A 20,631-nucleotide genomic window follows, 5' to 3' on the forward strand; every position below is an offset into this window, starting at 1 on the left:
GTGCTCCGCGCCCCGCCCGTCGCCAGGGTGATTCAACTCGCTTCCCACACGGAGCTGCGGCTTCGCCACTTCCGTCGGCCTGCGCGCCCGCCGAGCCGCGGAAACAGGGCCCCGGCAAGGCAGGTTCCCCCGGCCGAGAGTTCCCAAGCTCCGAGAACTCGCGTTCCGTGCGTTCCGCCGCCGACCCGGCTTTCTAACGGACAGTGCCCTTAACGGCAGGGCTCGAGTTCCTATATTCAGACCAAACCCTCCAACTACAGGATCCTTTTTTCTTAATAAATTTTATTTGGTAATTGTAAAAAGGAAAATCAGGACCCAAACTAAAGGCAACTTAAAAAGTTCAAATATATACTCCTTATAGAATAGAGATTTGTAATTTCCAGGCCCTCCGGGGGAAGAGAGGCCCCAAGGGCAAAGGGGAAGGCAGCAAGGCCATCACACAATTCAGTCAATCAGAAGAGACGTTGGTGAGAGAGCTCAATGGGCCTCTGGACGTGAAGAATGGGAGAGAAGAGCAATGGTTTTGCCACCCAAAACTCAGTCCATCTTGAGGTTAACATAGATGTAACGGATGAACTTTAGGGAAGAAAAAAAAGAGATGGTACCTAGCATGAGGAAGAAGACGTAACCTGTGAGTAAGGAGTAACCAAAAAACTCTACTGTCTGTACGGCCCCTGACATGTTGGAGCGCCGGGCATAGTAGAAAACGGAGTAGAGGAAGATGAAGAGCCCAGTGGAGCCAACGCTCAGCACAGACCGCCACCACCAGCGGTAATCCTCCCCAGACAGCTGGAAGTAGGTGAGCGCAATGGAGATGCACGCCCCCACGCTCAGCAGGATGGCGAAGACAAAGAAGAGGATGCCGTACAGAGTGTACTGTTCCCGACCCCAGACTGTGGCAAAGATGTAGTAGAGCTCCACGGAGATGGCACTGTGAAGAGAAGAGACGGTACACGGCATCAAACGGCTGTGCACCGCCAGCCCAGTGACCAGCTCCACACCCAGCCACCACCCCCCCGGTGGTACCGGTCCCCTCCGCTCCCTGCCCGGGAGTTCCCGGCTCCGCGGGGACTCTTCTACCCGCGACTAGCGGTGCTCATTTCAAAAGCATCTGCCCTCATTGGTTGGGAGCAAGGATCTTGTCTGTTTTCTTTTCTGCTGTCTTATCTGCCTGGCACTGGAGGTACTCAACAAACTGAATACTCAATCACATGGGCTTCAAGCCCCACGTGGTGCCTGTGGATGCTGAAGTCAGAAACCAGAAAGATGGTGAAAGGAACAAGGTCTCTGGAGAGCTTTTTAAGTGGGACACCCTCATCTGTGAACTGCTTCAAGCAGAGTCCTGCTTGGAGAAAGGAGGACCCATTTAATGATCTCTTAATGGTAAAGCTGAACCAGGGATTATCACTCTTACTGGGCTAGGGTACTGGGAAAGGAAAAATCAGGAACCTGAGAGTGATGGCCATGGCATAAAGGGAGGATACCTGAAAGGCAGGAAGCCTCCAACAGTCATGTGGATGAGCGTAGACTTGTACCAGGGCTGGGGTGGGATTTCCCGGGCGATGTTCTTGGTGCGACAAGGTGCGTCAAAGGGGCTAGCATTGTTCTTCCCGAAGATGCCTCCAATGACAGTGAGGGGGAAACCCACCAGCAGCCAAACCGTCAGAAGCAGCAAGATGGTGGTGGCCGGCAGAGCCTGTGTCGAACCATTAGCCCAATGCACCGAGTTCACCACACTCCACGTCAGGAAGAAAGGCACTGCAGGGATGGGCCCCCAGAAGAAGGGTCAGCAGGAGGAGCTACATCCCGGGGCCACCCACTCAGACTAGACCTAACAGGGAGAGGGGCGAAGCATCCTGCTCGCAGGTAGACCTCGCCATTCCACATCCCGTGGTTTCCTGTTCCTTATCTTACCAAATCCCCTCCCCCGTCATTATCATTAAAGAGCAAGGCCACTGTTACATAATGCTCTAGAGTAACACAATCCACCTGCCTCCAAGGCCCTATCCTGCTGTGGCATCTGTGATTCCTAGCATGAGACGTCCCTTTGGATTAAGGCCCTGTTTTCAGAAAGCTCTGGTTCAAACATAAATGTGATGAAATATAAATCAGACAGGATTGGGAACACAAAAGGCTTAGAATGCAGACTACTACGGCCTTTGAAATGACAAACCAGCTTGTAAGGCTAGAGTCCCGTAGCCACCTCCAAATAAAAAAAAAATTTTTTTTAAAGGGAGAGTACCAAAACATAAGTTTCAGAAAGAGTGTTATTTCACTCTTCATGTAATGGTCACGAATACGGGCTCTCGAGTCAGACTGCCTGGGTCTGAAACCTGCTCTACTCCCTCTTAGGAGTGTAATGTCGGGCAAATTACTTAAGCAGCCTGAAGTTCAACTTCCTCATCTATAAAATGGGGACAATATTACCTACCACATAGGGTTGCTGTGGGGATTTAATGAGATGAAGTGTGTCGAGTGCTTACCATGCTGCCTAGAACATTTTAAGGACTTACTTAATTTTTGACTATGCAAAAGAAATGCATTCTGGTCTTCTGAATGGTTTTGTTTCTTTTGCCTATTTTTATTCCCTTAAAGCCTTACTCTAACTCCATCCCAGGTTCCACAATGTATTCCAAGTTCCTCAAATCGGCCCACCAGGCCGGCCCACCAGGGAAAGGACAGTCCTCACCAGAGAAGAGGCTGGTGGTGAGAATGATGTTCCACACCCAACGCTCGCCTCCAATCTGCCGGTAGAAGTGGCTGGACACGTACCCAGAGATGCAGCAGGTCAGGGCATACAACAAGATGGCGGCCGAGTTAATGGCCCCATGACGGTGCACATTGAACATGCCCAGCAGCGCCATGACAATAATGCCTGCAGGGTGGTAGTGGAAAGCCTGTGTCAGGTCTCAACCTATCCCTTTTCTGGCAATTTCAGAGGAATCAGCCCCCTTCCACCCAGACCCAAGGTCTCCAGGAAAACAATATCCCCTAATTCTGTTGTCCAGCAAACCCACAACTGAATATACACATCCTTTCTTTTTCTTTTTTTCAAGTAGACTCCATGCCCAGCATGGAGCCCAACGCCGGGCTTGAACTCACGACCCTGAGATCAAGACCTGAGCTGAGATCAAGAGTTGGACGCTTAACCGACTAAGCCACCCAGGTGCCCCTATACACATCCCTTTTAAGGCCACCCCACCCCTTAGGTCTGCCCCTCGCCTGGACAGAAGAGAAGATCAGCAGATCTTTCCAGAACAAACCACCTGCTTAGTTCTACCCCTTGAGAGAAATCCCTGATTAATTTTTATCACCTCACCAGTGCCAAGGGCCAGGAATTGCGCACCCACACCAAGCACAGCACAGAGCAGACCACGGTATGGAGGGAAGCGGAAGACATCTGTATGGATAATCTTCCAGCCATTGTCACCTTGGTCAAAGTCATCACCAGAACCTGCAGACGTAGTCTCCTCATCCAAGTTGTATCGAGCCAGGTCGTTTCGAAGCACACGCATGAGAATGACAGCCACAAAACCCACCAGTAAAAACACAAGCACCATGGAATTGATGATGGACAACCAATGGATCTCCAGTGTTCTGGGAAAGAAACCACCATCATCGCCACGGCGCCTGTCACTCCGACGCTCCACTGAAGTCTCGGACCAGCGCACACTGTAGGTGTGGGTGAGGCCTAAGAACTCATCAGCTCGTAACCCATCTAAGCTGTGGGGCTTGACATCCCGCACCGAGACATTGGCAAATATAATTCGATCTCCATGGAATTCTAGGTGGAAATCCAAATGGGTCCAGAGCCCTATCTTGTGGCTGTGAGGCAGGAAGCCACTCTCCTCCATGTAGCCCACAAAGCCACGGATTGGCAAGTCGTCCACTACAAATTCAAAGTAGTACAGTTCCTCAATGGCCTGGCGCAGGTGCTCCACCTACAAAGAGCAAGTCAGGAGTCAGACAAGGCCTCCCCAGGCAGAGGGTCAGAGCAAGGCGTCACAGCCTGGACACTACTCACATTCTGGGCTGGACAGTTCTTTATTGTGGGCAGCTGTCCTGTGCACTGTAATAGGCACCATCCCTGGCTTCTTCCCACTAGATGTCAGTAGCACCCCCCATAGTGACAATCAAAATGATCTCCAGACATTGCCAAATGTCCCTTGAGAGACAAAACCGAACTGCCCCCTGTTGAGAACCACTGGGTTAGATCCTAGTATGCTGGGATTCTCCAAAAAGAGCAGTATGACTTGACGGGGGTTAAGGTGTAGAAAAAGGAGAAAGGCAAGGTGTAAGAAGGTCTAGGGTAGACTAAAGAAGAGCGCCCTAAGATAGGATTTGCTAGAGAAAAAAGCATCACAGGAAAGATAAGAGTGTAAAGGAGCTAGTTAAGAAACCAAGAGGTAGGTATGGAAGGAAACCATGCAGGAGTGACAGCTGGGCCCTTATTACCAACAGAGCGGCTTGGAGTCAGGAGCCCTGGGCTCTAGTATCACCTCTGCAATTCAATATCCATGTAGTCTTGGAAAAGTCACTTTTGAGCAAGTATGTTTCTTCCTCAACTGAATGCAAATAGTACCACCTGTCCTGCCTACCAGTGGGGTTGGCGTTATAATCAAGTCAGATCATTTCCACAGAGATGCTATAAAACCATGAATTAGAAGGCACTGTTATTAGTCCCCGGGAGGGAGGGCTAAGTGCTCGCCAGGGCTAAGTGCTCGCCAATGTGCAGAGGCTGACCTGTGCAGAACTGAGCTGCATGTGGCACAGAATTCTCTTCTCCACATTCTCCCGAAAGCGGATCTCGTACAAAGACTCTGCCATTCGGTCCCCATCCAGCACTTCACCCAGGCTAAGGCTTTTGTGACGGATCTTCTCAGGGCAGCAGACCGGAAGCTGATAGTAGTGGTAAGTCTCCTGAGGGTTGTGGTAGGGTCCCACTTTGTTGACATACAGAATGACGGGGTCACCGGCCTTGTAGTGTGTCACACCTTCCACCCCTGGCTCATGGCCTGTGCCCAGCAGCAGTATCAGGAATGGCAACCACTGGCAGCTCCAACTCGGCGGGTGCCCTAGGACTGTCATCCTTAAGGCAGTGGAACCTGTTTGGGGGAATCCTGCAGTTATGAAAACCAGGGATCAACTCCTGACGCCCCAGGTCAGGTCCTTCGAAACGAAGCCCCATAGCTCCAATTTCTCCCCTTGGCCTCTCGAACCCTCCCTCGGGAGGCCGCCCCCCGACCCCCACACAATACTGTCTCTATCCGCCTTTGCTCTCTCGTCCTCTGGATCTGGGGTCCCCGTCCCGCAGCCCGCCTGCCCGGGACCTCCCCGCGCGCCCCAGCCCGTTTCCATGGCAACGCCACGCGGCCTCGCACCTCGGGCACCTTCCCGCGGCACCCGCGGGGTCCTCACCGCTCGGGTAGGGCTGGCCGAGGCGGCGCCCGCGGCCTCTACGGCCCCGTAGCTGCCCTTGGGCTCCTGCCCGGGTCTCCCCCAGAGCGGCGCGCTAGCGGCGGCCCGGAGAGGACCTGACGCCCGACCTCCACGGGGTTGGCCGCCGCGGTGCCTGATCGCAGCGGCTGCGGCCGCACCACGCGGGACGCCGCACTCGGCTTAGTGAGGTGCTCCCCGACGAGCTCTCTCCAGCCGGGAGGCCGGCCCAGCTCCGGAGAGCCCGCAAGGCTCGGCTGGCCCGCCCCCTCCCCCCGGCGGGGGGCCCTCCCGGCGATCTGCAGAGCAGCCCAGGACACGTCAGTCTTACCACTTCCGCCTCACCCGCGGGGACCTCAGCCCGGCGGAAAGCTCCTCTCCTGGAGCCGAGCGGGGACCACGCCCCCGCCGCGGCGGCCGGGGCGCCGCTCCTCTGCCGTTTCTCTGGCCGCGGCTACGGCTGAGGCCTGGCTGCGAGGCCGCGGACGTCCCTTCAGGGTGAGAGGCGCCGGCCGCCGCCCCCGGGAAGACTTGGGGCACGGGCGGAAGCCGGGGAGCCGTGCCCGCCGCACGCGTCCAGTGACTGTCCAGGAGACGGAGCCCGGTTGGTGGCTGGGCCCACACCTAGTGGACGCCCCGGAGCATTTGCCGGCTGAACCAATGGGACTCGCCACCCACTGCAGAGGGCGAGCTCTGGGAGGCGGTCCATGGCCCCCAACCCGGGCGGGGGTGAGTGAGGCTTTGGGCGTCTCTGTGCTAGGACAGCGCGAGCAGTCCATGCAGGTCGGGATCTCACCTCACTGCTTCTCTTAACCCGTCACGAATGGTCTCCCGCCGAAAAATAAAAATATCTTCCGGAGGCTGCACTGGAGGCCTCCCTGGCCATATAATGACCGTCCCATGTTCGAACGTAGCAAGCCTGAGCCAGGTCTGGTGCAGAGGCACGCAGAGAGACAGGGTGTCTGCCCTTTTACTCCGTGAGTTGGGCAGCCTGACAGGGCTATCGTTACTTGCAGGTAAAGAATCTTGACATACGTTCGACTCTTTCGATGTTTTTGTTCGTATTTATCTGTATGTGTTCGGGCTTTTCTTAATTTTGTATTGCAGATTATTCTGGAAAAGTTTGCCCTTATTTGTCTCCGCTACTTTAAAGGAATCTGCCATTAGGGGAGTTTTAAAGATCAGACCCAGGGGCAGTGACTACCGTTTGGCCACCTGGGGGCAACATGTAAGGATGCAGACTTAAGGTTCCCTTTCCCCGGGGAAAGTAGTACAGGGGAAAATCTTAAGTGGCTTCTGGCCTGAAAAGTCCTCCATTTACCCTCTTCTGCCCTCTCTGACCCAGCCCTCCTCCCTACAGGAGGAGGAGGTGAGGTTCTGGGAAGTAGGGGATTGAGTTTTTTAGATAAATCAGTGAATTTTGTAATTAGAAAAGTAACTTAGAGAAGCCAGAAACCTGGGACTCTTTCTCACTTACTCCCGCGTCCCAACCCCCAGCCTCCTCAGATCAATGCCGTCAAGCCCCCCTGCTGCTTATTTCCTCAATATCTTCCAAATACTTGCCCTCCCTGGCTGCCTAGCTTCGGGTCTCATCCTCTTGCACCTAAATTACCATGACAACCACCTTGCTAGTCTCCTGGTCACCTCCCCTCTTGGATCCATTTTCCACTCTGCTGCTGATTCATACATATACATACTGTATATACTATTTCCTGCAACAGTGGTTCTCAGATCTTGGTGTGCATCAGATTCAGCTAGAAGCTTATTAAAAACATGGAGATCTGGGTCCACGAAATCAGGATCTTAGAGGAGGAGGTGACTAGGCATCATTTTTTAACAGGCTCTGACTTTGACTATTTCGACCAAAATTTGACCATGAGTACATAGGATAAACTCTAAAAACCTTGGTATATGAGGCCTGTCAGACCTGGATCTTTATTACTTCTCCAGGTGCATTAATTGTATTCAAATTAGAATCTCGAATGTCATGTTCTCTCAAGCCTGCAAGCTCATATAGTTGCTTTGGCCTAGACTGCCCATCTACCATTCCCTACTTACCTGCCTGGAGACTCCTCTTGAACAGTACAAATGCCTCCTCTATAAAGCCTGCCTCTACATCTTCCAGTCTTTGTTTATAGCAATTTATCTCACTGTACTGTTATTTTACTTATGTGTCTGTTTTCCTTGCTAATTACTAACTACTCACAGGAAGACTGTAATTTATCCATCTTGATATCCTCAGGACTTAGCAGTGCTTTTGTATAAAGTAGGCAGCTTAATACACGTTTTTTGAATAAACTGGTTTACCCGCTGGACATGATGAGGACAGAGCTGCCACCAAGCTACCTATCCAGAGGAGCAGAAGATGGGCGGGGCAGAGTGGGCCTCCTTACCACGGTGTGTCCTGGACAACTCATCTTGGCGGTTTGAGAATGTAGATCTAGCTTCCAACAAACTCTGGAACTACCCTGCCAGCAGGATCAGCAGGCTGTCAATAAACAGGAATTTACCAGTAGCCTACGGCACAATCTGTTGTTGGAGTTGTTTTTTTTGGAAGATAGAAAATAAATCTGATTCTTCTTTTGTCCTTTCCCCTGCATGCCACCCCCCACCCTGCACACACACAGTCTTAAATCTAGGTAACCCCTCTAGCAAGGTGAGCCCCACATGGGGCTCCCTGCTCAGCAGGGAGCCTGCTTCTCCCTCTCCCTCTGCTGCTACCCCTGCTGTGCTCTCTCCCTCTCTGTCAAATAAATAAATTGAAGCAGGCTCGCTGAGCAGAGAGCCTGATGCGGGGCTCAATCCCAGGACCCTGGGTTTATGACCTGAGCTGAAGGCAGATGCTTACCGACTGAGCCACCCAGGCACCCCCAATTGTATCTTTTAACATACATGCAGTGCTCCAGCCAAACAGAATTACTTTTCCTTCATTGTTCCCTCTGTCCTGGCAAACCCTTACTCTTCCTTGAGGACTTAGCTCATGAGCTGTTTTAAGGACACCTTTACTGACTGCTCAAGCCCAAACTGGATGTTCCTCCTTTCTGGGTGCTCCCAGAGCCCCAGTACTTTCTCTGTCACAGCATCTAACGTAGTGTCTGTAATTGTGTTTTTTCTGCTTGCATCTCCCATTAGGGCTGTAAGGGAGGTCAACTGACCAGAAGAGGGAGATGAAGTTATTAAGAGGTTTGAGAAGAATGGGTTGTGGAGAATGGAAGCGAGCTGATCCGGAAAATGAGCAGGATCACTGGGCAGCATTTGGGGGTCCAACTGAGGTTAAAAACACAATTTATAGACACATGATTTTAACACAGTGTTAAGATTTTTTTAGGATCTTGGGTACAGGTGCTTGAATATTTTTTTTTAAAGATTCTATTTAGGGGCGCCTGGGTGGCTCAATCGTCAGGCATCTGCCTTCGGCTTGGGTCATGATCCCAGGGTCCTGGGATAGAGTCCCGAATTGGGCTCCCTGCTCAGCAGGGAGCCTGCTTCTCCCTCTCCCTCTGCTCTGCCACTCCCCCTGCTGTGCTCTCTGTCAAATAAATAAAAATTAAAATCTTTAAAGATAAAATTGGAGAGCTAAGCAGGGTCAGATGTTGAAGCCATATAAAAGAATTTGGACTTGATCCTGAGGCAAATGGGGAGGCACTGAATTGTTTTTAAGTGGGAATCAAATCTGTGTTATGCCTTGGAGTTCAGGGTGAAGACAGACTGGAGGGGAGCAGAAGCCATGCTAGAGTGATCAGTTGATGGAGGCTTGACCTAAGGCGGTGGCAGCCGCTTCAAGAGCCTGGAGTGTATTATTAAAGATAGTTTTAAGAGGTAGAAGAGGTGACAGATTGGATGTAGGGGCTGAGGCAGAGGGAAGGGTCTAGGATGACTGGGTGTGTAAATTGAAGACGAGTATAGAATTCAACAGAGGGCGCCTGGGTGCCTCAGTCGGTTAAGCATCTGCCTTCGGCTCAGGTCATGATCCCAGGGTCCTGGGATGGAGCCCCACATTGGGCTCCTTGTTCAGCGGGGAGCCTGCTTCTCCCTCTCCCTCTGCCTGCCACTCCCCCTGCTTGTGCTCTCTCTCTCTGTCAAATAAATAAAATCTTAAAAAAAACAAAACAAAACAGAGGAAGTCTAGGGCAAGAACAGAAAGAATTGAATTTTGGACACGGTGAGTTTAAGATACCTGAGAGAGACATGTCCATGTGATGTCCAGTAAGCAACTGGATGCTGGATCTGGAACTCCAGAGGACATCTGGGATAGAGATGAGATTAGGAGGAGTCAGCATGGATGTAATAACTAAAGTGTTGGGAAATGGGTGAGATCCTAATGGGAGGACATAAAGCTCTGAGGAAATAAGGCCTGTGGTAGAACCTTCCAGATATGATTAAGGGACAGACAGAGAAGATAAGGCTCCAGTGAAGTCTGAGGAATGGCTAGAGGGATAGGAGGAAAAGTACAGAACTTAGGGTCATGGGAAGATAAGAATGCATTTCAGAGTTCCCAGGTGGAGTCTATTCCACCCCTTCAATCTGGGATCCTTGTAACCTTGAAACTGTCTTTACTTGTATAAAGGTATGGAAGTGATGCTCTGCAATTTTGGAGTCTGGGCTTAAACTGATCATGCAATTTCTGATTTTTTTTTTCCTCATGTAATTCTGTGCTACTATGTGAAGGAACTCTGGCTAGTCCGCTGGATAGTGAGACCATATGCAGCAGAAACAAACCACCCCAGCTAAGATGAGACCACCAGAAGAACCACCCAACTGAGCACAGCTCAACTTGCCAGAAAATAAGTGAATAAATAAAAGGGTGGTTGCTTTAAGCCAGACAAACAAACAAAAAACATTGTAAGGTTGAGATTCCTTAGAATAGGCTTCTACAACACCTTGCGATTCTCTGTCATATTCTCACACGCAGGTTTCTCATTCTGGATAATAAACTCTGAGTACAGGGTCTCTGTTGGCGTTATTAGCTGTTTTATCCCAGTACTCAGTGCACGGCCTGGCACACAGTGGGTGCTCTCAATGGACATGAATGGTTGAAGGGACTAGATCTATGTGGGGGGTCTCACCAGACTGCAGAAGCGGCCCCCAGGAATATGTTCCACCGTGCACTTCATTCTCAAGCCTTGTGGCCCAAGGTGGAAAGAAGGTGAATTGTGATGTATGCGGAACATGGGACCTTGGCGAATTCCGTAACCAGGAGGAGGAAGAAGTAACAACAGCCAGTGGAGACAAAAAGAACTGCTGCCCCCTTCTCCCCCCTCCACGTTCCCAGTGGGGAGGTGAGCCCAGCATCCCAGACTCGCGTGACTCTATAGGCAAGCATTTGGAGACTAACTTTACTTTGTTACCCCAGCCCTCGGTGGCTCAAGGTTGGCTTTCTGAGCAGATAATAGGCTTCGAAGTAGCACAGTTCCCCGCTCTCAGCAAGCCCAACACCATGGGGAAGGGAGACACCTCGGAGGTAGCACCACCTACCTCAGCCTACCGCTCTGTCATGGAGGACTATGGTTACGAGGTGGGCAAGGTCATTGGCAATGGCTCCTATGGGACGGTGTATGAGGCTTACTACACAAAGCAGAAGGTCATGGTGGCTGTCAAGATCATCTCAAAGAAGAAGGCCTCTGAGGACTATCTTAACAAGTTCCTGCCCCGTGAGATACAGGTTGGAAAGGGAACTGAGACCAAGCTGCTTAAAACTTCTCAGAAGGGGTGTGGTTAGGAGGGGGTGGAGTGAGAACACCCCCCCACACCCCCCGCAGGCCTGAATGTCTCACTAAGCAGCAGGAAAATGACTTGATGTAAATTCAACCTCTTTCCACCCACCCACTCACCTCCAGCCCCTCACAAAGTAGAAGTCCAAAGCCTAGGGTTTGCCCACAGATCACCCAGCCCTCTGGAGTTTAATCCGCTTGCAGAGTTCTAAGTTAAGTTAGCCGTGGGACAGCAGGAGGCCTGGGAGCACAGCCCGGGTTCTCCCTTCCCAGGTTTGATGGGTCCCTCTTCCGGGGCCAGGTCATGAAGGTCCTGCGGCACAAGTACCTCATCAACTTCTACCAGGCCATCGAAACCACATCCCGAGTATACATCATTCTGGAGCTGGCTCAGGGCGGTGATGTCCTTGAGTGGATCCAGCGATACGGGGCTTGCTCTGAGCCCCTTGCTGGCAAGTGGTTCTCCCAGATGACCCTGGGCATCGCCTACCTGCACAGCAAGGGCATCGTGCACCGGTGAGGGCGCTGCCAGCCAGGCTGGGGCCTTTGGGCTCTCGAGGGGGTTTTATGCATGTTTCCCATTTTCTGCCCTCTTCCTCCCTTGACCTTCCTCAATTATCTAGGCCCATTCATCCCCTCTATTTTAATTCTCTGCTCAAGAACGTTTCTGTAGCGCCCACTGTGAGCACGGCACTCTGAACTACAATGACGAGCCCCCTGTGGTCCTCAGGTACCATCCTCTCTCACCTTTGGGCTCTGCTCACAACTCCATGGCTCCTTCCTCTCTACCTTGTATCCTCATAAAGGCACCTCTCTCCCACCTTGCCTTTTCTCTAGCCTCTGACCCCTGGCCCTTCAGCTCCCGGTCTAATACTAAACCCTCTCCCCAGCCTGACCCCCAGCCTTTCTGCTGCTGGTAGGGACTTAAAGTTGGAGAACCTGTTGCTGGACAAGCGGGAGAATGTGAAGATATCGGACTTTGGCTTCGCCAAGATGGTGCCTTCTAACCAGACAGTGCATAGTAGCCCTTCTTACCGCCAAATGAACTGCTTTACAAACCACCTCAGCCAGACCTACTGTGGCAGCTTTGCTTATGCGTGCCCGGAGATCTTGCTGGGCTTGCCCTACAACCCTTTCCTGTCTGACACCTGGAGCATGGGCGTCATCCTCTACACTCTAGTGGTCGCCCGGCTGCCCTTTGATGACACCAATCTCAAGAAGCTGCTGAAAGAGACTCAAAAGGAGGTCACTTTTCCATCTAACTACTCCATCTCCCAGGAGTGCAAGGTGCTGGCTTCCCCAGGAGGGCTGAGGCCTCAGGGATGACCCACAGGGAGGGAAGACCCATCCTAGGCCTCCCCACCCCGGGGGAGGCTCTTCCCCACCAGACCCATCTCACACTTTAGCCCCTGCCCTAGAGTAGTTGGCGGGGAGGGACCTTAAAGGGCCACCCCTGGGCTCCGCACCTTACATGGGAGTCATAAGCAGGTTTCAGCCTCTGTCTCTTTAGGCCAGAAAGGGATTATGCAAGAGGTTTCCCCCAAGGTACCCTTCCTTTCTCTCTCCTCCAGGGAGTTAAATGCCTGGCTCTTCAGGACAAAATCAGGACCACACCCCCTTTCACCAGAGTGGTGTGATGGGCTATCCTGCTTCTCTCTTAGGTCCAACTGCTCACTGCCTGTGTGGCACAATGGGGGGAGAGCTCAGCCAAGACCTCTCTTTCCCCTGCCCTAGAACCTGGTCCTCCAGACGCTACGCCAAGCCACCAAGCGTGCCACCATCCTGGACATCATCAAGGATCCTTGGGTGCTCAAGTTCCAGCCTGAGCAACCCACCCAGGAGATCAGGCTGCTTGAGGCCATGTGCCAACCCCCCAGCACCACTAATCGGCACCAATCCTTGGAAATCAGTACCTAAAAATGGTTGAAGGAAGGGGTTGGGAGAGGAGCAAAGCAGGAGGGTCTGGGGCTAAAAATCCTTTATATCAAAAATAAATCTATTTCTGATTTAGTTTCATCAGCTGGGGTCAAAGACATTCTTTCTTCAGGGGAACCTTAGCAGGGAACCCTACTGAGACCAAGAGGTGGATTTCTACCCAGAGTCTGTAACCAGTCACCTTGATGTCTGTAAGTCAATAGGGTAATTCACAATGTAGCTCATACGCGGCTCACGGGGGAGAGGGTGCTAGCATAAACACCCACTTTGGGGAAGCTTCATTATTCTGGCTAAGTAAATGCTCATTATTTTACATCTCTGTGCACTCTAAATGTTCAAGCAGTGGGAAAGAGGCCCTGGTTGCTATTTGGTTATGGCTCTGCCTCTGTTTACAGTCCAAAGGGATGGCATTATTTGTTCTCTTTGAAATGGGCATCAGGATGTGTGAAATATCTTGGTTCCTTCTCCCTTCTCCAGATGCCACCTTAACCACTATTGGAACAATCCCAGTGAATCATGGTCCCTCATCGATTGCTCTTAGAAATGGCAAGGGCGCCTGGGTGGCGCAGTTGGTTGAGCGTCTCGCTCTTGGTTTCAGCTTGGGTCATGATCTCGGGGTCGTGGGACTGAGCCCCGAATCAGGCTCTGCGCTCAACAGGGAGTCAGCTTGGGGTTCTCTCTCCTTCTCTCTCTGCCCTTCCTGCTTGTGTGCACATGCTCTCTCAAAATAAGTAAACAAATCTTAAAAAAAAAAAAAAAAGAAAGAAAGAAACCGAAATGACAGTTCAAACAAGCCTATTTACTGTGGGTTCTGAATAAAGGAAAGCTACTTGCTCCTTCATCCCTATATTCTCCCTCCCTGTCCTTGAAAATGGGCTTTGCAAAAGGAAAATGAGTAGTAAATCATGGGGCTGTCTGGGCAGAGGCATGATTGGGGGAAAGCAATGAGAGAAGACTCAGAGACAGCTCCATATGGGTCTAAGATAACTAGTACTTGTGCTGAACCTCAGCACTAGGCAACTCTAGGACAAACCAACTTGAAAGATGAAATAGTACCTACCTAGAACATAGTAGGTCAAGATACTGTCAACTCCCATTTGTTCTCTGTTCCAATACTTCGTTATTCCCTTCATTACTCCCATTGTGATTCAACGCTTGAAACAAAGCTCCAAAGGCCAGGGAAGAGTCTCAGGTGTAGACAAGGCAGTATAAGCACTATGGTTCCATCTGCCCGATTTTATTGGGAACAAGGGCACTGTAACTGCTATCAGAGAAGGGAGCCCAGGGGCTCCTCTTGCACCAAGGTCCTTTTTCAGAGTTGAGCCAGGGAGGGGAGGGCGACAACCCCTTTTCAGGCAGGGTCACACTATCACCCTCAGCAGGACCTCCCCAAAAGGCTATGTTCCTTTAGCTTAGCACTTGGCACTTAAGGAAAAGAGACCAATGAAGGCAGCACTGGGAAAACAAGCCCAGACTTATCAGGATACCCACTCAGCCAACTGCTTTAGTGCTTCTTCATCTTCATCTGCTTCAGGAGCTTCAGGGACAAGGATACCCAGAGAAAGAAAGAAACGTTAGGGCGGTAGCAACTTCCAACAATCCCCTGCTAGAACACTGAAAGTCTGCTGAATTTTCTTTCCCCAGCAAAGAACCTAAAGGTGTGGTCCTTCTGCTTGCTGGGCTGCTGCTAACTCCCAGGGCACCCTTGTACAAATTAAGAAAATGTGCTTCTCTCTCCCAGAACTTGCAGCCCTACACCAGGGTACCCAGCTTGCTGAATGAGGCACAAGCTGGACTTTAGTCTTCATTCTTGTTCAGCCAGGTGCCCTTATGCAGTCAACAACCTGTGCAACGGTAGCAGCAGCCCTCTCTGCCTGGTTCCTTTGAAGCAGGATGTAAGAGGAATAATCTTTCCCCGTATCTATCCCACCTCCTCAAGTCCTTAAGACAACAGAATAGCCCTGAGTACCTGGTCCTGCAGGCAGATGTGTAGAGGGTACACTGGGCAGTTCAAGGGGGGGTTCTTTCTCCTTGTCACCCACAGTTAACAAGTCCCGGGCCAATTCCTCCTGCTCCAGCTCCTCTAGCTCTTCCAACAGTTCATCCTGGATATGGAACAATAAAACTGTTTAAGATGAAGAAATGAGGGGCGCCTAGGTGGCACAGCTGGTTAAGCGTGCGACTCTTGATTTCAGCTCAGGTTGTGATCTCAGGGCCCTGATCTCAGGGTTGTGAGATCGAGCCCCATGTTGGGCTCCAAGCTCAGCAGAGTCCGCTTAGGACTCTGCCCTCTCTCTCTGCCCTTCCCCTCCCGTGATCTCATGCTCTCTCTCTCAAATAAATAAATATAATCTTTAAAAAAAAAAAAAGATGAAGAAAGGGAACTTCTACTTCCAAAAACATACCACTTTTGGAGTCCCTCTCCTGCCCCAAACTTGCCCCATGATTCTCTTGGGCATTCCTTCTGGCTGGTCTCCTGCTTTCTCCCATATTCCCTGACCCCTCAGTCCCAATCACCTCATCCACAATGTCTCCAAAGCCCACAGGCCGAGATATGGCATCCGAGATCTGCTGGGCCACCTCCTGTTGTTCTGTAATGTCAGCCATCAGTTCATCCACCTTGTCAATGTCCCTGAGAACAAGATATACAGCCAAGAAATCAGGCAACAACCCTCCTGACTCTCCTGTCTTGCCTGAGTGAAGCCCCTCCTGTCTGTGGCCTCAGGCTGATAAATCCACAGCTATCAGGTAGAAGAGGTCCCTGGGAAATTGTACAGAGGCAAGGGGGCCTGAGGATTGGTAAGAAGCCACACCGGGGAGGATAGGCTGCACTTCCCTCTCTGAAGCGTCTTAAATCATCTTTCTTCCTTATAATGCTTTAGCCAGCAAAGAGATCTTACAGGAAGCAAGGAGACCGACAGAGGTCTAGCTGTCATAGGCATGTCTATAATGTAAATTCACATTCTGAGAGGTTTTAACATTCAAAGTACAATACCAAGCTACTTTCCCCAGCGCCTGGGCCCCCTGCTTCCCTCCCCCCGTACCCACATGTCCTGGTAGGCCTTCTTCATGCCTTGGGCAGCAAGCTCCATGGTACGAAGCACTTCTGCATTGGTGGTGGCATTCTCGATGGCCTCACGCTGAAACTCCAGGGTGGATAATGTCCCATCGGTTTGTGCCAGCTGTTGTTCCAATCTTTTCTTCCTCCGCAAAGCCTGCAGGGCGGCTGACCCAGCACACACCCTGAACATCAGAGCCAGAAGCCCTCGCTTCCCACCTGGGCCCACCCTACCGGCGCCTCTCCCCCATTACCTCTCTTATTCTTGATCCCATGCTTCTTGGCCATTTGTAGCTCCTGTTGAATCTTCTGCTCCAGAAACTCCTGTTTCTTGATCAGTATCTTCTCTGTCTCCTTCAGTTTCTGTATTGCCTCTTCAGGGGTTGGCCCCTTCTCCTTCTTCCCTGGAGTCCAATCAAGCAGGCCCATATTGTGCGGAGGAAAAATATTAGCCACCAGTTACTAAGTGCATAGTTTGTGCTAGGCGCTTGACTGCATTATTGTTAATCCCAAAAGGACTCTCTGCAGTGAATGTACTATTTTCACTTTACAAATATGGAAAAGGGCACAAAGATGTTAAATTGTTTTTGTTTAAAATCACAACTAGGGGCACGTGGGTGGCTCAGTCGTTGGGTGTCTGCCTTTGGCTCAGGTCATGATCCCAGGGTCCTGGGATCAAGCCCCGCATCGGGCTCCCTGCTCCATGGGAGGCCCGCTTCTCCCTCTCCCACTCCCCCTGCTTGTGCTCCCTCTCTCGCTGTGTCTCAGTCTGTCAAATAAATAAATAAATAAAATCACAGCTAGTAAGAATAGAGGAGTAATCGAAATGTGGCAGTATGACTTTCAAATCCAGTATTCGTTTGCTATTCCCAGCTGCCGTTTAAGTCATTTCCAGGCCTTTTTTTTTAAATAATAGACTTCGTTTTTCGGAGCAGTTTTAGGTTCACAGCAAACTTGAGTGTCAGGTACAGAGTTCCCATACACCCCCTGCCCCCACACATGCACAGCCGCCCCACTATTACATCCCCACCATAGTTTGGTCACTTTTTATAATCACTGTTGCACTTGCTGTCCTAGCAGATGCTCAAGGTCCTGACTCCACAGGATCAAACTGAATGAAGTACAGGGGCTAGAGAAAAAAAAAATCTGATCTCAATTTTCCCCTTCATCTTCTGCACTCCTAAAAAAAAGATGGCCCTTGCCTGCTTAAAATCCTTCCACACTCTCTATTGCCTACAGGATAAAATCCAAAACTTGAATAAGACATACAAGGCCCTTCTTGATCTGGCCTTTGTTACCTCTACACACACACACACACACACACACACACACACTCCGTTCCCCTAAACACACCATACTCTTTCCTGCCTGTTTTGCACACAGTTACGTCTTCCTGGACAACCTCAATTCTCCACCCGGCATACCTCCAGCCTTCTGGCTCACAACCCCCCCGCGCTGCTTCTGTGCTTCCCTGGGTGGTAGGTCCATCTCCGGCATGGAGTTGCTACATGACACTGGATATGTCAGTTTTGGCTTGTCTTGCCCCACCAGATAGGCGCTTTAAGTAGGCAATCTTTCTTCATCACCTCAGATGCCCTCTTGGCCAGCATAAAGGAAGCACCAGTGTTTTGGAAAGGACTAGATGAGGACGAGCAGAAACTCATCCCCTCCCCCCCGCCTGAACAGTGGGGACCCTCCGCTCCCGTCCCGGCCGGCCCCCAGCTCTTCTCTCTGGGGCGGGGGAGGGGAGGCAGCCGGAGCCTGGCTCCCTAACAAGGCGGGGCCTCCTGGCACGTGAGGAGGCCTCGCTGGGCCGCGCATGGGGTTCTCGGGACAGCCCGCGGCCACGGCCTTCCCCCACACCCCCGCGGCCAGCCTCGCCCCGGCTCACCCCTCCCGAAGAGTCTGCCGAACCCACTCATCGCCACCCTCGCCTCTCCCGCCTCCGCCCCACGGCGTCGGGCAACTTCCGCCTTGCTCGGGGAGGGTGCGGCCTCGGCGCTCCGAGACCCGCCTGGGCCAATCCCTCGTTGGGGCACCGCCGCGACATCATCAACTGGAGCCGACGAGGCCACTTCTACCACGTGACCCGAGCCACCAGCCCCCAACCCACTCGCTCCACTTAAAGCGGCCGCTTCACTTTGGGCTATAAAAAGGCCGCCGCACGCCCACCCCAAAACACAGTATTTGTTTTCCTGGAAGGGAGTGTGCAGGGTCGCGCGTCCCACTGCTTGGGGCCAGTGGAAGAGTTCTTCGGGCCCTTGGCAGAGCTCAGGAAACGGAGTGCGGATGGGGCGAGCACAAGGGGGGGGTCACAGTCGGGTGTGCCACAAGTTTCTATGGCCCAACCTGATGAAGACTAATGCCGCGCGCTCTGCTCTTGGCGCCTCCGGATAGGCGAGGCCGGCTACAACGCTAGACGAATAGAAACATGCCGCAGGACTTCTTCTGTCACACACAAACATGCTTTAATAATTTACAAATACATCTGAGAATGCCTTCCTGATTTCCTTTAAGTTTTATGCCTCAAATGAGGCTCATCCACAAGACTGGACCTCAGGGCCCAGCTTGGACCTTTGCAAATGTCTCTAGTCCTTCAGTTAGGGTTTGAAGACTCATTCCATTCTGGACATGAATGCAGGTAACTCCTAGAAAGGAAAGAAAAAAAAAAAAAAGCCACATTTCATCAGGCCTGTTGTTCCTCTCACCTTTTTTGGGTGTCACCCAAATATTGTCATGCAAATTATCCATCCCGTACATACCTACCTAACCCCGCATCCGAACCCTTTCTCCTCATTCCCCAAAGGGCTAATCTTACCACTCAGTACCCAGTTTGCTGACGTCTACGATATTCCGCTTCTCATCATCAAAGAAGATCATCTGGGAGAAAAGAACTCCAGTCTTCCGCTGCAACCTGTGCAAGGAGGGGCAGGGAGCGGCCCCGCTGGCTTCTTAGCTCCTTCAGCCTCTCTGGTCTCCCCACTTCTACCCTTATCTCCACCTACCTCTCAAAGTGGGTGACCTTGCTGCCTGGATAGATTTCCCGATGAGCAAAGTATCTGTCAAGGTCAAAGAGCTCCAGAAGCTGGTTGGCCCCTTCGATCTCCCCTGTCCTGCAAGAAGGTGTCATAGCTGGGATCCGGAGGGCCAGAGCTGCAAGCCAAGTTATATTTAACCAGGGGGGAAATCAACTTGCTAGTTTTCCAGGATAGGGAGGCATCCTCGGTCCTCATTCAACTCCCTATGCTTCCCGTCTGACACAGGCGGCGGCTGAGCTAATGTTTAATAAATTAAAGGCACAGGAGAGGGTCCAATGACAACGATATGCAAATACATGCAAATCTGCCCCGCCGAAGTTTTTGTAGCCCCGGGGTTACGCGAGACGTCTCCTGCCTGCGTCTCTCAGCGTGAGACCGGCAGCGTTTTCCAGTCGCTCTCCTCACCGTGAAGCGGCCGCCATGGGCACGTCAAGGTCCCGCAACCGCTGCAGGACGTCGGGCACCTCTGGGTACAGTCGGACGGCCTGGCCCCGCCGGTCCCGGACGGCCCCATCGCTGCGGGGCGAGAGCGCGCTCAGCTGCGGCCCGCCCCGCCCGGCGCCGGCCTCCCCAGCGCCGCCTCACCTGCTCCTGTGGAACGGGGGGTCTACGTGCGTGTCCACCCAGAACGGCCAGAGCGTGTAATCTGCGGGAGGACGGAGGGAGGGCTCAGGCTCGGAGCGCGCAGGCCTCGGGAGCTGCCGCTGCCGTTTGGGAAAGGAGAGCGCCCTGCGAAGCTCCCCAGGCCCGTCCCCTCACCCAGATCGAAGACCGCCAGCTTCGGGAGCCGCGCCATGGCGGGCAAGCGAGGCTTTCTTCGCGGCTGCAAGCCGCCCCGCCTGCCTTAGAGAAACGGCGACTAGAGCGTCGCCGCGCGGGGCTGCGGCCGTCTGCCTGGAGACCGCGCAAGAGCGCCTTCTGATGGTGGAGCGGGGGAAGGACTGCAGTAAAGTGCCACCGCCACCGCCGGGGGGACCACAGTGCTCCAGCCTCTCCAAGACACCTTCTTCCCTTACTCCTCCACTCCACCCAGCCCGGCCGGAGTCGGCTAAACTAGAGAAGCCGGGGAAGGGAGCCCTTTCGCCTGGCACCGCTCTCATTTTCTCTTACCAGTTGAGACCTAAGTGATCCATAGCTTGTCACTCCTCAACCTTTCTCCAAATCGGCCTGCCTTCTGTTCAGTATAGAACCCAGAGCCCCGAGCAGCATTTTAGCCACAATGTAGTGTCCGTAAAGCCCTTGAGGCCTTTCTGGAACCAGGCCCAAATGTCCAGGAGGGCTACAATGGGAGAGAATTCACTGTCCTGGTTTCTACCACCCCCATCAGTAGTATACTGGTAAATGTGTAACAACCAGTTTGGGGAGAGGGACTGATTTGCTACTTGAGGCCAATTTCAAGCTACCAGCATGAAATCACTTAAGGGGTTGGTAAGAGATGCCAATAATTAGATCT

The 20,631-nt window shown here is 52.2% G+C and overlaps 4 protein-coding genes across 13 annotated transcripts; 1 reads left to right on the forward strand and 3 right to left on the reverse strand.

The window, feature by feature from the left end:
- Nucleotides 1-261: 261 nt before the first annotated feature.
- Nucleotides 262-7,884, reverse strand: TM9SF1 (transmembrane 9 superfamily member 1). Of its 6 annotated transcripts, none has more exons than XM_032404815.1 (6): nucleotides 7,830-7,884; nucleotides 4,744-5,105; nucleotides 3,320-3,941; nucleotides 2,690-2,875; nucleotides 1,485-1,758; nucleotides 262-931 (listed from the first exon to the last, which is right to left on the reverse strand). In XM_032404815.1, exons 2-6 carry the CDS (start codon nucleotides 5,086-5,088, stop codon nucleotides 538-540), a joined length of 1,821 nt encoding a protein of 606 aa, XP_032260706.1. In that variant the 5' UTR covers nucleotides 5,089-5,105; nucleotides 7,830-7,884; the 3' UTR covers nucleotides 262-537. The 6 variants fall into 6 exon arrangements, with proteins under 6 accessions (XP_032260706.1, XP_032260704.1, XP_032260705.1 ...); XM_032404813.1 differs by lacking the exon at nucleotides 7,830-7,884 and adding an exon at nucleotides 5,768-5,848; XM_032404814.1 differs by lacking the exon at nucleotides 7,830-7,884 and adding an exon at nucleotides 5,419-5,761.
- A 1,786-nt stretch (nucleotides 7,885-9,670) lies between these two features.
- TSSK4 (testis specific serine kinase 4) lies at nucleotides 9,671-13,698 on the forward strand. The gene is made up of 4 exons (XM_032404820.1): nucleotides 9,671-11,098; nucleotides 11,449-11,663; nucleotides 12,038-12,434; nucleotides 12,882-13,698. Exons 1-4 carry the CDS (start codon nucleotides 10,466-10,468, stop codon nucleotides 13,062-13,064), a joined length of 1,428 nt encoding a protein of 475 aa, XP_032260711.1. The 5' UTR covers nucleotides 9,671-10,465; the 3' UTR covers nucleotides 13,065-13,698.
- Nucleotides 13,699-14,406: 708 nt separating this feature from the next.
- Nucleotides 14,407-18,169, reverse strand: CHMP4A (charged multivesicular body protein 4A). 2 transcript variants are annotated; one of them, XM_032404819.1, is made up of 6 exons: nucleotides 18,032-18,169; nucleotides 16,395-16,544; nucleotides 16,131-16,308; nucleotides 15,600-15,714; nucleotides 15,052-15,187; nucleotides 14,407-14,619 (listed from the first exon to the last, which is right to left on the reverse strand). In XM_032404819.1, the coding sequence occupies exons 1-6, from the start codon at nucleotides 18,060-18,062 to the stop codon at nucleotides 14,561-14,563; spliced, it is 669 nt and encodes a 222-aa protein (XP_032260710.1). In that variant the 5' UTR covers nucleotides 18,063-18,169; the 3' UTR covers nucleotides 14,407-14,560. The 2 variants fall into 2 exon arrangements, with proteins under 2 accessions (XP_032260710.1, XP_032260709.1); XM_032404818.1 differs by lacking the exon at nucleotides 18,032-18,169 and adding an exon at nucleotides 17,565-18,023.
- Nucleotides 18,170-18,591: 422 nt separating this feature from the next.
- Nucleotides 18,592-20,042, reverse strand: LOC116632845 (magnesium-dependent phosphatase 1). 4 transcript variants are annotated; one of them, XM_032404827.1, is made up of 6 exons: nucleotides 19,938-20,042; nucleotides 19,764-19,824; nucleotides 19,584-19,694; nucleotides 19,146-19,253; nucleotides 18,969-19,054; nucleotides 18,592-18,788 (listed from the first exon to the last, which is right to left on the reverse strand). In XM_032404827.1, exons 1-6 carry the CDS (start codon nucleotides 19,972-19,974, stop codon nucleotides 18,697-18,699), a joined length of 495 nt encoding a protein of 164 aa, XP_032260718.1. In that variant the 5' UTR covers nucleotides 19,975-20,042; the 3' UTR covers nucleotides 18,592-18,696. The 4 variants fall into 4 exon arrangements, with proteins under 4 accessions (XP_032260718.1, XP_032260719.1, XP_032260721.1 ...); XM_032404828.1 differs by having other exon boundaries at nucleotides 18,959-19,054; XM_032404830.1 differs by lacking the exon at nucleotides 19,584-19,694.
- Between the last annotated feature and the right edge of the window lie 589 nt (nucleotides 20,043-20,631).

The sequence above is a fragment of the Phoca vitulina genome, unplaced genomic scaffold (genome assembly GCF_004348235.1).
Source record: "Phoca vitulina isolate PV1807 unplaced genomic scaffold, GSC_HSeal_1.0 scaffold7, whole genome shotgun sequence".
In the NCBI taxonomy this organism is placed as follows: Eukaryota; Metazoa; Chordata; class Mammalia; order Carnivora; family Phocidae; genus Phoca; species Phoca vitulina.

Coding starts and splice junctions, on each gene's coding strand:
- TM9SF1 (XM_032404815.1), bottom strand. CDS start 5,088: ATGACAGTCCTAGGGCACCCGCCGAGTTGGAGCTGCCAGTGGTTGCCA. Junction 2,876..3,319: donor ATTCCTGGCCCTTGGCACTG/GTGAGGTGATAA, acceptor ACCACCCTGCAG/GCATTATTGTCATGGCGCTG. Junction 932..1,484: donor GGAGGCTTCCTGCCTTTCAG/GTATCCTCCCTT, acceptor TTCTCTTCACAG/TGCCATCTCCGTGGAGCTCT.
- TSSK4 (XM_032404820.1), top strand. CDS start 10,466: ATGGTTGAAGGGACTAGATCTATGTGGGGGGTCTCACCAGACTGCAGA. Junction 11,099..11,448: donor TCCTGCCCCGTGAGATACAG/GTTGGAAAGGGA, acceptor TTCCGGGGCCAG/GTCATGAAGGTCCTGCGGCA. Junction 11,664..12,037: donor AGCAAGGGCATCGTGCACCG/GTGAGGGCGCTG, acceptor CCCTCTCCCCAG/CCTGACCCCCAGCCTTTCTG.
- CHMP4A (XM_032404818.1), bottom strand. CDS start 17,637: ATGCCGGAGATGGACCTACCACCCAGGGAAGCACAGAAGCAGCGCGGG. Junction 16,309..16,394: donor TGGGATCAAGAATAAGAGAG/GTAATGGGGGAG, acceptor GTGCTGGGTCAG/CCGCCCTGCAGGCTTTGCGG. Junction 15,188..15,599: donor TTGGAGACATTGTGGATGAG/GTGATTGGGACT, acceptor TTCCATATCCAG/GATGAACTGTTGGAAGAGCT.
- LOC116632845 (XM_032404827.1), bottom strand. CDS start 19,974: ATGGCGCGGCTCCCGAAGCTGGCGGTCTTCGATCTGG. Junction 19,254..19,583: donor CCCATGGCGGCCGCTTCACG/GTGAGGAGAGCG, acceptor ACCTTCTTGCAG/GACAGGGGAGATCGAAGGGG. Junction 18,789..18,968: donor CGTAGACGTCAGCAAACTGG/GTACTGAGTGGT, acceptor TTTCCTTTCTAG/GAGTTACCTGCATTCATGTC.